This window comes from Lolium rigidum, chromosome 7, assembly GCF_022539505.1.
Source record: "Lolium rigidum isolate FL_2022 chromosome 7, APGP_CSIRO_Lrig_0.1, whole genome shotgun sequence".
In the NCBI taxonomy this organism is placed as follows: Eukaryota; Viridiplantae; Streptophyta; class Magnoliopsida; order Poales; family Poaceae; genus Lolium; species Lolium rigidum.
The window spans coordinates 135,128,256-135,145,982 of NC_061514.1; the positions used below are offsets into that span (position 1 = coordinate 135,128,256).

Here is a 17,727-nt window from a genome sequence, read left to right on the forward strand (position 1 = left end):
CTCCATCCAAAGACGGCGATGCGGGTTGGCGGCAACCTTGGCGAGGCTTCTAGCTGGTGTGCTGGCCCCTTTGGGTCCGGCTGACTCCCCTTTCTCCGTCCTCGGTGTGGAGGCTTCCCCGGCTATCCCTGCATCGCTGAGGACGGCCGGAACCGGTGGTGTCGATCTCCTGTGCCGGATGTCGACCGACGGGCGGCGGCGAGGGGCCCTGCCATTCTACCTAATAAAGGCGGTTGTCCTAGTATTCCTCTCGCGCCAAGTGAAGATCGGTCGGATTTTTCTTCCCGCTGGGTTGGCTAGATTGCCGTGTTCCGGAAGGCCCTACCGGCGAAATTCATTGTGCGATCAATGCCCGAAGATTGTTTGATTGTGTGCTTTCGATCGTGCGCACCTATGTTTTTTATCTGGCCGTTTGGTTTCAGAGGGAGCGCTTCGAAGCTCTGCTGACTGTTAATATCATGGAGTTTCTTTCCATGGTGCTGGCGGAGAAGGTCATGAAAGCCGAGATCGGTGGAAGAGCAACGGTGGTCGGATCTTGGTGGTGAGGTGGAATTGGCTTGGAGCTTCGTGACTTCGAACAACGACTTGTATGTGGGGGCGACTACACAGAAGAAGTTCGAGTTCTATCTTTCGGGGTGAAAATCCAAGATCTGACCTGACAATGTTCTTATTGAAGACATTGTTTTGAGAGAGAAGAACTTTCTTCAGGGTGAAAACCTAAGATCTGTGATCGGGCGGCGACAGCGTTTTTGCACTATTTTTTTCTTGGAGGCGTCGCTTATGGAGATGCTGATCTTCTGGTGTTGTCTTGGTGGTGTGAGTGTTGCTATTTAGAGTTTTCGATCTCTGTAGCGAGACTTTTCTTTTTGTAATTCTTCTATTTTTTTGGTTGTGTGCATCCTTTATGCCATTAGAGCATGATGTTGTTACAGGGGATGGGTGTAATTGGTATCTACCCGATATTAATATATGCTCTTTATCGAAAAATGGTACAGAAGTCTAATTAGAAAAACGTTGCTGGTTGCACTCGCTCAATTTTTTTAAAAAAGTACTGGCCTGTACGCCCTCTTATCACTTCAGATTAATTTTGACACGATGCTGATGACTTGGTCAGCATGGTACTCAAGTCTAATTAGAAAAACGTTGCTGGTTGACTCGTTCAAATTAAAAAAAAAAAGGTACTGGCCTGTACGCCCTCTTATCACTTCAGATTAATTTTGACTTGATCTCTCAAGCATGAGATTGAAGACTTTTTCATACTGGCTTGGCTTCGAAGTCATCAGCATCGTGATTAATAATAATTTCACAACAGGAGGAATCTTCCACCATGCCACCACATCTATAAAAAACAAATATACTTGTTTCAGAAGAAAAAAATCTTGCATTTGCTAGTGAAAGAGCTAGACGGTGACCTCTGTGGCAAAGAAGATACCATGTGATTATATAATTCTTGGCAGTGGTGTTACAGTTCTGAGGTTGAACAAACCATGGCTTGTGCTACTCTCCTACTTGCGCTCTTCATACTGGTACAGCTCTACTCACTAGCCACATCTACTTCACATGGCCATGGTAACACCACAGCTTCTTTCTGCCACCCGGACCAGGTCGCAGCACTTCTCCAACTAAAACAGTCCTTCATCTTCGACTACTCCACCAACACCCTGCCGTCGTGGCAACCAGGTACCGACTGCTGCCTCTGGGAGGGTGTGGGTTGCGATGATGGTGTATCTGGCGGTGGCCATGTCACCGTTCTTGACCTCGGTGGCCATGGCCTCTACAGCTACGGCTTCCATGCTGCACTTTTCGACCTCACCTCCCTACACTACCTCGACCTCAGCATGAACGATTTCGGCGGATCTCACATCCCAATAGCTGGTTTCGAGAGGCTACCAAAGCTAACTCACCTCAACCTTTCTTGCTCAAAATTGTACGGTCAGATTCCAATAACCATCGGCAAACTCACGAGCCTGGTATCATTGGATCTTTCTTCAGTGTACAGTATTACTCCCACCAACGAAATCACGAATATATATGCTATCTTGGATGGCTACAACAATCTGCTGCTACGAGAGCCCAGCTTTGGGACCTTAGTGGAAAACCTCACCAATCTGAAGGAACTCTACCTTGACGGAGTGGACATATCTAGTAGTGAAGAGTGGTGCAGTGGTCTAGGCAAAGCTGTTCCTCATCTTCAGGTTCTAAGCATGGTAAACTGCAAACTCTATGGTCCAATCCACCCCTCCCTGTCAAGTCTCCGATCACTTACCGTGATCAACCTCAAGTTTAATTGGATTTCTGGTACCGTTCCTGAATTCTTGTCGGAGTTTCTCAATTTAAGTATTCTTCAACTCGCCAATAACAACTTCAGTGGTTGGTTTCCTCAGAAAATATTTCAACTCAAGAACATAAGAGTGCTTGATGTGTCAGGCAACGAGCAGCTCGCTGGAAATATATCCAAATTTCCATCTGGGGCTTCTTTAGAGATTTTGAATCTATGGTATACTAATTTCTCTAGTATCAAGCTGAGCTCATTTAGCAACCTCCTATCTCTGAGGGAGCTAGGTTTTACTGGAAATTCAATTTCAATGGAGCCAACTGATTTATTGTTCAACAAGCCTGAGTCCTTGCAAAACTTGCAGCTCTCTTTTGATAAATTTTCAGGGGAGTTAGGGCCATTTTTCTCATGGATTAGAACCCTTAAGAACTTGACAAGCTTGCAACTCTATTATTGCTATTCGTCCAAGATAATGCCGCCTGTGATTGGCAATCTTACCAACCTGACAAGTTTGGTAATCTCTTACTGTGGCTTCCTTGGGCAGATACCATCATCAATTGGTAACCTCGACAAGTTGACATCCTTGAAAATCTCTGATTGTGCCTTCTCTGGGACAATACCACATTCAATTGGCAATCTCAAGAATCTAAGAAGCTTGGACATATCTTACAATCACTTATCAGGTCCTATTACAACAGATATTGGACAGCTCAGCGAATTGACAGAATTAATATTAAAGGGTAGCAGGTTTTCTGGCAGCATACCAAGTACTATTGTGAACTTAAGTCAACTGGTTTATCTGGATCTTTCGGAGAATGACCTAAGAGGTAAGATTCAATCCATAAATCTATTACTTACAAAATAAATAGAAGAATGCAAAACGAAAATTAACCATGCATCTCTTTTCCATGAATAATAACTGTAACATTTGCTCCTAACAGAAAACCAAGCGCTGACCTAAACAGCAGCGTACAGTTAAGTTCCCCTTTAGCCACGTTTAATATTTTCTCATACAAAATGGTAGACCTTGGGGAAGGACGAGTACAAATGAAAGATAGGATCAAACTCTTATGAGAAGCTATGTTAACTTTTTTAGTATAAATAAATATATATATCAACATATTGCTATCAAATGACACTCAGCACCAACATTAGAATCCCTGAGCAAGCCATGCACTCTTACTAGCATAAAGAATAAAAAACATTGAAGGAGCAAAATTGTAAAGTTTGTGCAAGCTACTATTATTACAGCGTCTCTAGCAGCTCCCGTAAACCGGGCCAAAACTGTAAAAGTCCTTCGGGTTTACAATTTTGGCTCAGTTTCGGCCGTAAATCAGAGCATGTATCCCCGTCCCAGCCCGAAAATGATTAATAGGGGCCGTGAAGTACACCGCTCGAACCCTACATATACATATCAGGATGTAAATGGTCCGCCTGCTGGTCTATGCGGTCGTAACCGCTTCGGCCGTATCACGATTAAATAGGTTTTGCGGCAGCCGTGTAATATTTCTGGCGGATTTATGTGGTTAGATGGCGCCGCGACGCCGCTACGTATTTTATCGCGTCACACTCGAGATTCGCGTGCTCATTGGCTCTTCTTGCTCCGCTGCAACTTGTTGGAAGAGAGCCGATAAACATCTTCCAAATATTTCTACAACTTTGTATCACTAATATAAGTTTTCTTGTGTACTGCACATATTTTTTTCTAAGGATTCTTTTTTCGTTGGACAGGCATGAAAAACAGAAATAATATTAAATAACACAAATCTTCCAAATTAGAATTGAGGCCTGCATTCTGATACAAGGTTATGACCAACGCATTGAACTGACATACACATCAGCGGTATGAACTGATAAAAGATACGACAGATTATTTCGGACCCTTCTTTAACAAAGAAAAAATAGAACAAGTACACATAATCTTGTCCAACAACTTAAGCACAATCTGTGAGGCAGGCATATCGATACATTGCATTGCTGCAGGCAAAACAAAAAAGAGCATCCAGTAGAGATAACCTCTAGAAACAACAAACTGTGAGCATTTCAGAGTTCTTCTTCAAATGTGTGAAGTAACAGCAACAGAAAATTAGGATGTGCCATAATTCCCAAAAGATGCATCAATCTGGCACGAAGACACTGGGGTTGAGATGAATATACCACCCTTTTAGCAGCTGAGATCAACTTGACATGAATCTACATCTTGAAGTGCAACCAGGGAGCAGCATCAGCAGATGAACAGGAGCCTTCCAAACATCTTATTAAAATAAAGGGAAATGCACCTGAAATTTTGAGTCATGCTAAATATAACTTCTCTGTATGTAAATCAGATAGACTGTATAATATATAAGAATAAAAGGGAACCCAAAAGTAATACATGTCTAGGCTAGTCACTCGAGCAGCCCAAGGCTAGAACATAGGTAAACATGGAATATCTTCATTATGTTCATATTTGACACCTAAAATAATATGAATGGCTAATTATATTAGACCTAAACAGTCAATCACATTGCAGATAGATAAATAGCTTTACTTCTTACCATTGCGCATACTTGCAGTTATACCTAAAACAAACTCAATCAAAGTGAAACCAGGCAATGAAAACTGTTAAAATATAGCCAACCCAAATCAGTATGCATATGTGAATCTCTCAGTTTACAAGGTGCAGTGTGAAGCTGCCTATACTCATGTTTGTATGTATGTTTACATTGAACATAAGTTTCTTATTGACTACTTGTCTGAACATAGATAAGTTGACATTAGGACCTGCTATCATCGACATATTGCCTGGACTGAACCAAACGCTTAGGCAGACAGCTTAACCTCCGAACCGAAAGTAAGTTTTTGTAGAACCTACTTTTACAGATAGACAGCTCAGGCAGACTACTTGTCTGAACATAGATAAGTTGGCTCTACAAGGCCTGATCAAAAGTAAAAAATGACACACATTTGCCTGACCAAAAGAAACAGGGCAGGTTTGATAACTTAGATCAAATAAAGATAAACTGAGCAGCAGAGAACAGATCAACTACACCTTCTATCTCTGAATGAAAACATGGCAAAAACAGCTGCATAAAAAGTAAAAATATTACAGAGACTATGAAAGAGTACAGAGACTATAAACAGCATGCAAACCTACAACACTTTGTACCAGTTGTTCCATCTTCCATGAGCATCCATTTTGAGTAGGTTAACTGCAAAAATATATAAGGCTAGTGGTAGTAACCTTACCTATATGGTTACAAATGTTTGCTTCCATTTGTGGGAAGTATCCTATCTGTACCAGTTGTTCCATCTTCCATGAGCATCCATTTGGGCCGAATTTCGCGGGCGGCGTATGTGGGATCGCGAAACGCCGCTGCCACTTACATCCTGAATATACAAGCCGATGAGGTGGAAACGGGCTGAAACCTTATTTCCACTCCACCGCATCGACCACTCAGCCGCCGCCCTAGTTTACCTCCGGCGAGGAATTACTCCGCATCCACCAGTGCACAAGCATGTTTCGCCGCGGTAGTCCGACAGGGGGGGGGGGGGGGAGGCGGATTGGATCCGGCAGCACCTCGCCGCGTCCCGACGGAATCTCCCACGCCCGCTCCGCCGAGTAGCACGCCGCGTGGGTCCACTCCTAGGGCGCTAAGAAGCCGCCGAGCGGAAGTGGACCAACGTCGGCTTGACTCTGCCGCCGTCGCTCGCCGCGTACTCTAGGTCGTCTTCCTCCTCAAGCAACCGTTGTCGCTCCTCCACTCCCTCCGGGGAGGATTGGGTGGCCGAAGAGCAGTAAGCGCCCCCGGTTAAGGTCTTCGACGAGGCGGACTTCGTCGACAACGACAAAACCGAGGAGCTATGCCACGTCTCGGCGCGGGAGGCGGCAGAGGCGAAGCAGCACGAGGAGGAAGACACGCATTGGGCTGTCTACCAGGTCCACGAGTACAAGGAGTTCCAGCAGGAGGCCACCATGCTCCGCGTCAAGATTGAGCGCGTCGAGCTTGAGTAGGATTCCCTCACATCAAGTCCGCCGCAGCACCCACGGGCCTTGGTGAGGTGTCCCGGGGCCGATTTTTGGTAAAGTAGGTCAGCGGCCACGTAGATTTAGGTTTAATCGTGCTGATTTTGCGATAAAACTCAATGGACAACATGTCCAACCTTGTAAATAACATTACGAATAAGGGGTGAAGTTTTTTTTTGAAGAATATGACTTGTAATATACTCCCTCTGTTCCATTTTATAGTGTCTATAGTTTTTTGGCACGGATATCATGATTATTCAGCTTGCCATATACCAAAAGAACTAAAAAAATGTAACTATTTCATTGATTTTAGTTTTTAATAGAGACAACATTTTAATCGCATTGCATAAGAATGATTATTGCTCAAAATTGTTTAACATTGCATTCTCAATATATTTTGGGGTATGTTGCACGGAATAATCTACAATGCACAGAGTTATGGAATTATAATATCTAGCAAATATCCAAAATTTACAAATGGTTTTAAGATTGAAAAGCAAAGCATTTTGCTATTTTACTAAAACTCCACAATGCATCCACTAACACTTCTTTCTGGGGTGTCTAAGAACGTTAAAGAGCATATATATTATGATTTTTGGAAAAAACAATTGAGAGAAAATTGAAAATGTATTTGGCAATTGATTAAAAAAATCTCAAAGATTCTTACCAAGTTAACCAATAATTTATTGTCTGTTCTTATATTCTGCTTTTAGACAGTGTGAAGATATTCCTGATTAAAAAACAACTACACACATATTGTTCTTTTGTTCCTTCTAAGCATACTATTATACTACAGAAGGATGAACTCTTAGGGGTGAAAGAGATATACAATAAAATTCCACGGCATAGTCACTCTAATTCGTGACACTGCTTAACACATGTGGCCTTTGAAAAGTTCTCAACCTTCAATTATCACTTTTGGGATTCATACTTTCTGCAAAATATGCATTTTGCAAGTCTTCACTATAATATTTACTCTATTTGCAGGAGATATTCCAAAAGGTCTATTTGCTTTACCGGCGATGTTACAGTTGGACCTTTCATTAAACCAACTTTCTGGACCAATACAAGAGTTTGATGCACTATATTCCTGCATGAAAGTTGTTGATTTGAGTGAAAATAAAATTAGTGGACAGATTCCTGCATCAATCTTTCAAGTCACAAGTTTGCTTGACCTGGATCTTCACTCAAATAACTTAACAGGTTCAGTACAACTGAGTTCACTTTCAAAGTTAAGAAAACTTGTTAGCTTGGATCTCTCAAACAATAGGTTATCCGTCATGGATGGCAAAGGCAGAAAAACCACAGTACCCTTACTTCCTGAACTCATGGAATTAGGACTTGCGTCTTGCAACATGAAAACAATTCCTAGATTCTTGATGAATCTGAATCATATCGTAATTTTGGACCTTTCAAGCAACAAAATAAGTGGGACTATACCCAAATGGATATGGGAGACGTGGGATGATAGCCTTACAAGTGTAAATCTATCACACAACATATTCACATATATACAACTGACTTCATATGTTCTCCCCAACAGTCATTTGGATTCTCTGGATCTCAGTTTCAATAGACTTCAGGGCCATATCCCAATGCCAAACATGCTGCAAACAGTTGGAAATTTACCTCAGGTTTTGGATTATTCAAACAATAGATTCTCTTCTGTTATGCCAAACTTCACTGTTTATCTTAGCCAAACTGCATATCTCAAATTGTCAAAAAATAAGCTAACTGGGCCTATACCGCATTCAGTCTGCAACTCACGCAACCTTGAAGTCCTTGACCTGTCATACAACCACTTCAGTGGACTGATACCATCATGTCTGATAGAACATGGTCACCTGAGTATATTAAATTTGAGGGAGAATCAGTTTGAAGGAACATTTCCTTATAATGTTAGTGAGCACTGTAACCTTCAAACAATAGATTTACATGGCAATAAGATTCAAGGGCAGCTTCCTAGGTCTCTTTCCAACTGCGCTGACCTGGAGATTCTTGACATTGGAAACAATCAGATTGTTGATACTTTCCCATCTTGGCTGAGTAGGCTTTCTAATCTACATGTCCTTGTTTTAAGATCCAACCGGTTTTATGGCTCACTTCTTCATCTTTCTAGAGATAGCAAATTTGAAGAATATTTCCCAAAGTTAAAAATCATTGATATAGCCTCAAACAACTTCTCTGGCAATTTGGATCAACGATGCTTCGAGAGGTTGACATCTATGATGGAAAAGTTCGATGACACAGGAAGTATTTCACGTCATTATATTTCATACAGAGATGTGTACTACCAAAACATTGTTGCAATCACAAACAAAGGGCATTATATGACATTTGGAAAATTCTTGACTACCTTAACCGCAATTGACTTCTCAAATAATGCATTAGATGGTGACATTCCTGAAACAATTGGAATGCTAGTGTCACTACATACATTGAGCATGTCACGTAATGCATTTACGGGCAGGATTCCACCAAAAATTGGTGAGATGCGTCAGTTGGAATCACTGGACCTGTCCTGGAACAAGCTTTCTGGAGGGATTCCATCAGAGCTAACAAATTTAACATTTCTTGCCACCTTGAACTTGTGCGAAAACAAGCTGGATGGAAGTATACCACAGTCACATCAGTTTGCGACATTTGAGAACTCTTCGTATGAAGGGAATACAGGGCTCTGTGGACCGCCTCTGTCCAAACCATGTGGCAGTTCGAGTAATACAAATGAGACACACGTGAACATATCTGAAGATCATGTCGATTTTATTTTGTTTCTGTTTATTGGGGTGGGCTTTGGCGTTGGATTCGCAGCAGGTCTTTTGATGAAATGGGGTCAAATCGGCAAATGGTTTCGGATTGTGTGAACATGGTCTGAAGGCACAGGACTGGCTGTCGGTACAGTTATGCTATTATTGGAGGGAGCTATAAGTTGTAATATGCTGCCCTATAGGCTCATACTTATATCTTAACATCTATATTCAATCACCTCTGTATTTTCATGTAATGTAATGTTGTCTGAAGACACAACACGGACTGCCAGTACAGTTATGCTATTGCCGGAGGTGGCTATAAGTTGTAATATACGACCCTGTGCGAGCTCATACTTATATCTTATCATCTGTCATAATTTGTGTGTTCTCATGTTTTATATAATGTTGTCAGCACATTGTATGCTTATACAGAAGCAATTGCTGAATTGCTAGTGCTAATTGCTACAATCAATTAGAAGGGAGATGCCCGAATACACAGTGACATCATGGCATGGTATATCACTGGATGCACGAGTCCGTTTGGTACCTGAAACAGATATTGGTTGAGCTGGTCATCACATCAAGGAGTGCTCCTAGCGCTTCAACGAACTGCCAGAGTTCATCCACATCCGCTTCCTCATCCCCTTCCAGAACAGCTAGCAGAACACATCGGCAGAAATTAAATTAATCGGCCAAAATTGATTAACCGAGTTGCAGCTATAGCCATCTCGTGCTTAAGATGAAATTGATAGAGGATCGATGAGAAGGGATGAGACATATGTACCCGTTGGAAGCAACGGCGAGCTCCGGCGAAGGGGTCACCGTATTTGGCCCAGAAATCCTAGCAGTCGCGAGGGCCCTCGAGAAGGCTGGAAGTGCTGCGGCTGTCGAACCCGTTGCCCGTTTGCGGTCGACGGCGACGACCGACGAGGGGCCCACTGTGAGAATCTTCTGTGTTAGCCGTAGAAAACAACTAGAGTAGTAGTTTTAAATGGGCACTGTCCTAGACTCCTAGCTAGATATCAACCCAAAACCAAGTTTTTTTTTCTCCATTACCCACCTGGCCACCTTTTAACTAGAGCCACGTTTGAACCAAAAAAAAAATTATTGTGTGCAATCCTTTCCACCAAAATTCTCATCGGATTGGTAAAATCCACCATCACCCATATATTTGCATCTTAGTATTGGCAGCTAAGGTCCTTAGCCCCACTTTCCAGTTTGTAAATCAATTTATTTAGCAAGCAAATATTTCTAACACTTTTTCGATAAAGAGCATATATAATATTGTAAAGATACCAATTACACCTAGTCTCTACAACAATATCACGCCCTAATGACATAAAGAATGCACACAACCAAAAAAGAAGAGAAGAATTAAAAATGAAAAGTCCCCACATAGAGATCGAAAACTTGAAAAAACAACACTGACACCACCAAGACAACACCAGAAGACCAGTTTCTCCATAAGCAACGTCTCCGAGAAGTAAACAGTGCACAAACACTGTCATCGCCCGATCATAAATCTTAGGTTTTCACCCTGAACAAAGTCCTCACTCACAAAACAATGCCTTCAACAAGAACATTATCAGGCACAACCAATTAAGGCCAGACCTTGGATTTTCACCCTGAAAGATAGAACTCTGAACTTCTCCTATGTAGTCGCCCCCACATACAAGTCGTTGTTTGAAGTCACGAAGCACCAAGACAATTCCACCTCACCACCAAGATCCGATCACCATTGCTCTTCCACCGATCTCGGCTTTCATAACCTTCTCTGCGACACCATGGAAAGAAAACGAGCTCCATGATATTAACGATCGGCAGAGTTTCGAAGCGCACCCTTTGAAACCAAAGGGTCAAATAAAAAAACATGGGTGCGCAGGACCGAAAACATCCAATCCAGCAATCTTCATGCATTGATCGCATACTGAATTTCGCCCGCAGGGCCTTCCGGAACACGACAATCCAGCCAGCCTGGTGGGAAGAAGCTTCGACCGATCTTCACTTGGCGCGAGAGAAATCCGAGGACCACCACCATTATTCGCAAGACTAGCACCCCCCTCGCCGACGGTCAACTACCAACCATATCGGAAGACATGGAGAGGGCAGTCCAGCACGGCCCGACGGTGTGGCAAGGACCAACACCAGAACCGCACCTGCCCAGACTTACCAAATCCAGATCTTGGCCGAAACTCTAGATCGGTTCGAGGCGGCGCAGAGCACCACCGCGCGGACGGGCGCCAGCGGCGCACCACCCTTTCCTTGTTGCCGGTCCGGTGGAGGCGCTCTGGCCCTGGCCACGCCCAGCCGCACCGCCCATGGCCCTCCGTCGCCGCCCATCAACTCCCTTGAACAGGCCGAGAAAACCACCTCCCCGCATAGGTAGGAATGTTGTCCGGACATGCATCAATCAAGACGAGACCTAGCTCCTGAAGATGCCTGAGCATTAAAGCCCTTATCCAGTCTTTTATCAATTTTCTTAGCCATAAAATCCAGCTTTTTACCTAAAAATAAATATGTATTGACGTATTTATTCAATTCGATTCCCGGGTGCGTATGCTCCCTCTACCAAAAAAACATATTTTGAAATATCAAAAAAAATAACAAAACTTTTTAAATGTACATCTTCATAATATATGTTCATTCGTCAAGTTTCACGAAAAACCAATAGTTTTATGGTCTATGTAAAAAAGAGAAAACTTATCTTGTGAAAAATATTATTTTTAGCACTGAGTTTTGTCTTTTTTACACACGTCACATGACAAGTCAAATTTTTACGTAACAACTTTGTAAGCGTGTAGCACAAGAAGATGTACATGTGAATTTTTTGTTTCAATTTTTTTGAAATACAAAATATATGTACGATGTATTTCAAAATAGATGGAGCATATGCTCCCATGTTCCAAAACACCACTCCTTATTGACGGAAATATATATGTTTGCGAGTTGGAGGTAGGTTCAGCAAAGTGCTACTTCATTCAGGCATGGGTTAGCCTTATGTGACGTGCTTTGTTGCTGCAGGGTCTATATAGAGGAAAATAATACTGACATAGTCACCTTAAACCCGCTAGATGTTGATAATCTGTTTTATTTTTGAGCTTCAATCTGGAGATGGGAGCAGTGATTCTTAACGTTAGTGCGCCACACGAATAAAAGTAGGAAGAGTGTTCCCTCACGACTACACATTACAATAAAAGTAGGAGGAGCTTTCCCTAGTCAAAGCAAAATCTTGGAATACTCGTACGTCTTATTCATTGGAATAGAGCAGTGCAACATTCAACTTAATCATACCAAGTTTTAACCGTGAATTTTGATTTTTTTAAATTAAACCCGAAATCAGTTTCTTCATGTTTTGATTACAATCAGCAAAATCTACATCATTTGACTAAATTGATTACTGTTTTCAATTCCTAAAAAATACGTCACTGACTCACAAAACGGAAATCTCATCTAAATACGATGAAAATTTTACTCGCAACGTCCAAGTTTCATCTAACAAATGAAAGAAGAAAAAGAGTATAATTTGTCTGCACCAACCGACTAGAATGACAGGCAGATCAGCAATTGCCACTAAGTTGTCTTCAGTAACTTGTCCTGAATTTCGTGCGCCGTGATGATTTTCCAATCTGTTAGTGTGACGGACCTCTATACTTTGCAACACTGCTTTTCCTATGTATTTTCTGCATGAGAAGTGCTTCAGTTCAGAGTACGGAAATCTTACAATCCGACTACCATTGACGCCAACAGCGACTGTCTGTTTTGTCAGCAGAGAAACGGGGAACTATTTCTCTCTTGGCTATACGTTGTTAGATAGAATATAAAACCTCTCTTTACTTTTTAGCAAAAAGTTTCACGCTTTGCGCATGACTCAAACTCAGGTTGGGCAGGTTCAACCCCTTGAACTTTAGCTACTGAGCTAGGGCTCAGTTCTCGTCATGGGTAAAACCATGAAGGAAGCCATCTAAGTTAGCCCAGTACTGAAGAATTTTCTGCGTTTGTCCATGAAGACCCGTTGTTATATTTTTTTCTTGCTGCCGTGGCTCCGTTTTCTGGTTTTTGACATATAATTTCATAGTTCTGTAACTGCAAATAAAAGTGAGCTTCTGAATGCGTTTGTACAGGAAGGTTGTGTTTGCGTGAAGTGAAAAAGAGTAAATTCCTGTTTTTACCTATTAGTTTAATATTTTTGGCGCTATCCTATTTTGAAATTTTTCATGCTAATTAAACCATTTAGTAAAAGTTGTGCTAATTTTTACCCCATGAAATTTGGTTGCATTGGACAGGTTGGTTCCGGTTCCAGGTGACATGGCACCTGGACTGGTTTTCTTCTCAGCCTGGTCTTTAATATCTTAAGTACTTTGTATGTGTGCTCTGTTTTAACCTACTCCTATGTAAAACTTATGTGATCTCTACTAATTTGAAGCAAGGCCTTTTCTCTGTGTTTTATCAAAAATTGGTACACGAGACACTAGAAGCAAGGGGTTCTAAGACTAGTCACAATGGGAAGTATCATACACTAGTATCATGCACATGATACTAGTTTATGATAGTACCCCCACAATGCATAGTATCATAACATAGTATCATAGTATCATCATATTTAATGTTTTGTAAAATCTCAATGCAAATTTGTGTACATGATGTGTTTGCCATTAAATTTTCTAGTTTTACGTGCTATGATACGGTATCATATTATGATACCACTCTCATCTCTCACCTCATTAATTGGTGCGCCACATCAGATTTTTGCCAACATGGCATGCATAATACTGCTTATGATACTCCCATTGTGGCTAGTCTAATGGCATTGTCGTTTATCGACGTTTGAGTCACAAGTAAAGTTAATATCACTATTAAAAACGCCTAATACTTTGAGCGTGAAAACACTCGGTTGCGGCCTTCAGGGGAATACATTCATGCAACATCTATTGAACTCTGGAGCGGAGTAGCTTTAAAAATGAACATTTGGCTAGAAGTTCACTGTCGACTACGCTGCCTACCACCTCAACCATCTGAAAAAATCCCAGTACATGGTATTAATTTTTGGCTTTGATCTCCGCTGAACCAAGGGTACAAGCACATTCAATCACCACGCAATGTAACCGAAATTGATCCTTGTCAAAGAATTAACGCATGGGCTTAGTTTCCGACGCCTCCCAATCCTAGGTCTTGCCCTCGGGAAGAAGGCTGCATGGAAGGTGCTCGCTCGCGCTACCACTCGCGCATCGCCGCATACATACACTTCTCCGGCCCTCTGTTTCTCACTTTCTCGGCTCTTCACATCTGCTTCTTCTTTTAAAATGGTTACCGTCCGTGCAATCATGCAGCTGCAGCAGATGTACATAACTCAAACTCTTTATAAGTAGTAAGTACATGTCTGTGTTGACACTCTGTACTTCCGCGTTTTTGTTTTCCAGTCCAGTCAAAATAAAATGCACACAAGAGAGTTTTCTTTTAAAACAAATCAGGTTTCAACACAAGAGAAGGTTCTTGTTATTTTTCGAAAAGGGGAATGGAGCCCTGGCATCTTCATTAAAGCGATGCATATGGTTTTTATTTAGATTTTATTAAACAAAGATCTCACGAAAACATACATCGTGAAACCCAAAACCACCACACAACACTTACAAACACGATAATGAGTGCAAAAACATATCGTCGGGGCATAGGTCGGGACATAGGCCCTAAAAACACAACAAACATCACATAAGCTAAAAAGCACAGGAGGCATCGCCGAGTCACTTATGGCGAAACAGAAACACACAACCGGTGTAGCAGACCATCCACACGAGCGCCTCATGCTCTCGCTTCGAAGCTGTCACCTCCATCAACCACTAGTTCATCTTTAAGGTAGAGTTGCGCATAGTCCCTAGCAGGCCTCCTAGCACCACCGTCCGGCAGTTACTCCCAAAAACAATGCCCTCAAGAGGGAGAGCAACGCCAGCTACGCTGCCCTTGTCCGATCCGAGATACTCGGATCTAGGGTTTTCCCCTCGAAGCAACTTGAGTGAAATGGAAGCAGACCGCAGTGACGATGCATTCAACAAGGAAATGGTGTCCTCGTCTACCCAAAGCGTAGTCGTAGCATGATTTTCACCGGAGGATACGCCACCCCAATCACCATCGGGACAGCCGGCCGACCACCTCCAGCAGAGGAGGAAGCAACCACAAACTCATTGATGAGGCCGCCGCCAACTCCCATCACCGGGGCAAATGCTAACAGCCATGATGGAGAGGAGTGCCACGAGGGGGTGGGGAGGGGCGCCAGGCTTGCCGGCCACCGCCACTCTCGACCCCGCTGCCAAAGGATCCGCATCGGCAGCAATCAGGGGTGGCCTCGCCGCCATCTGCGTCACTAGAGAACCCACCCGATCGCCGGCGACCTTCGACATGGTGGTAGCCGCAACCAGGGGCGTCAGGCCGCAGATCAACCTCTCGGCCGGTGCCGCTACCCCAGATCCCGCCCTAGATCTCACATCATCGTTCAACGACCAATCCTGCCACCGGCTAATGATGCAATGTCGCCGATCCATTGCTGCCTCCGCACACACAATGCATGAGAGGGAGCCCGCCGTCACCAACATCCCCTGTCTTTTCCCAGGCGCGCGCACCAACAACTACGGGAGAGAGGTTGACGGAGAGGAGGGTGACGAGGTGGTGGCAGCAAGGGCTCTTCCCGTGGGGGTGGGGGCTATGTGGGGGAACAGTGAAGATCCTGTTTGATGGAGTACAACTCACCATGCCTAGCCGTAATGCTTCCTAGTTGCTACAACTTTATCTTTGTATAAGGTTCCTCTTGGATAGTAAACCCTCGTGAGGGAAAACTGCCTCTGGGGTCGCTCGCGCGGGCGACTCCGGGGGCATCCCTAACCCTAGCCAAAAGAGACTCCACATCGTGCACCCCCAGGCCGCCGCCGGTGATGGTGGTGTGCGGCACCCAGTGTCAACACCCGGATTTTTAAGTCCAGATGCCTATTATGCCTTACATCGCAATCCCAGGAATATTGTTGTTGCGAGACATAATAGTTGAATATCATAGAGTCATCATTTATTACAACACATAATCGTCTTACAAAGGTAGATCACATGATCCAATATTACAATAGTAGTTGATCTATCGATCAACGAACATCACAAATAGCGGAAGCGAAGTAGTAGTGGCTATCTAATCCACAGGCCAACGCTTGACGTCGGGAGCGGTCCTAGTTGTCGTAGACGTCCCGCTGTCCATCTTCCTCGTACTCGCTGTTCACCTTCATAGTCTGGCCATTTGAATAGCCAGGGACAAAGCCATGAGTACTTTTAAAGTACTCGTAAACTAATACTAGTGTAAGCACTATTAATTCTAGTAAGGGGATACTAAGCTCTAGGTTTATTTGCATAAAGCCAAGTTTATTCCATAAACATTTAGAAAAGACTCTTCATTTGCTAAACTAACTCAAGTGGGAACCTTAGTGTCATTCCCACAACTCGTTGTGATTCAATTTAAAGTCACCATTCACCTTTCAAATTCAAGTCCCAAGTCATATGTCACATTTTTTAAAATGGTCCGATGACGGAACAAGTATGGCCTTTCCAACCGTCCATAACCGTGGACACGGCTATTCGAATAGTTCTACACTCGCAGAGGTCGTACACTTGTGCCACAACATTTGCAATAATCCGTCAGGGTTAATCGGCCCTGATTTACCATACTCCGTATGCGGACTACCAACCATAACCTTTCACTTACATACTCTAGTATGAGCACCTCTCCCCATGAGCTTGGCCTCCCGGTGGAAACCGCAGATCAACCCGGAACCGCACAGGGCTTGGGCCGGACATTCACCTCATTCCACATCATATCACATCGTTTTGTTTGTTGTAGAGGCAGCCTTCGGCCTAACCCCGATGACGCTTGTTCAGAGGGAACCCATACTAAAGCACATAAATTTCTAGTTAAGCCCTTACCCATGTTGAGTATTGTGGGGGTACTTTCAAATTGGAATGGTATCGCATCCGAACCCAACCATCGCTTTTGTAAAATTCACCAAGTCATTCACCAGTCCTATTCACCTTCAAAATCTTTCAATAGAATGAAGCATCATTCCAAGGTTTTCAAAGTCATTTCTTTTCACATGATCCCATCTAGAGTAGTCAATTTCATTTGTTTAGCACTAGCAACTAGTCATGAGGGGTGCTAACTAGCTTGTCTTGCTCTAGGCTAACTTTGATGCTCTTGTTCTACTCTATATCTAAACCAAGTGAATTATGAATCAAAAAGGTAAACTTTGATAAACAAAATTTAGAAAAGCTTGTAAAGTAAAAACTTGGGATAGGAGCATTAAGCATAAAGTAAAAATAATGGTGCCTTGCTCTTGTAGAGCTTTGCACAAGGGAACCTTGCAAGAGTGTTAGCTTGCCAAAAATATTAGCTTGCATTAGTCTAGCTTGCCTTGATTGGTGAGGTGATCAAAGTTTTCTGGCTCTTCCTCCTGGTAGAATACCTCCTCCTCTTGATAGTCTCCGGTACTAGCGTCTATAAATGAATACGAGGATACAATCACCAAACAACACTTAGGCAGTCTTTAACTAGCCTTAATGGCTCACACAATTGATCTAGTATCACTACTTAACATCTATTTACACATTAAGCTAGGGTTTCCTTATTTAATAATAGGAAAATAATTTCCTCTCATTGAAAGTTGAAATTAGGG

At 42.9% G+C, this 17,727-nt stretch overlaps 1 protein-coding gene and 1 long non-coding RNA gene across 2 annotated transcripts; one reads left to right on the top strand and one right to left on the bottom strand.

Moving 5' to 3' along the window:
* Positions 1-1,472: 1,472 nt before the first annotated feature.
* On the top strand, positions 1,473-9,373 carry LOC124679328 (receptor-like protein 35). Its single transcript, XM_047215109.1, has 2 exons — positions 1,473-3,102; positions 7,269-9,373. The coding sequence occupies exons 1-2, from the start codon at positions 1,488-1,490 to the stop codon at positions 9,143-9,145; spliced, it is 3,492 nt and encodes a 1,163-aa protein (XP_047071065.1). The 5' UTR covers positions 1,473-1,487; the 3' UTR covers positions 9,146-9,373.
* On the bottom strand, positions 4,122-5,687 carry LOC124679329. The gene is made up of 2 exons (XR_006994926.1): positions 5,504-5,687; positions 4,122-4,554 (listed from the first exon to the last, which is right to left on the bottom strand). It is a non-coding gene; the product is annotated as an uncharacterized LOC124679329 (long non-coding RNA).
* Positions 9,374-17,727: the final 8,354 nt, after the last annotated feature.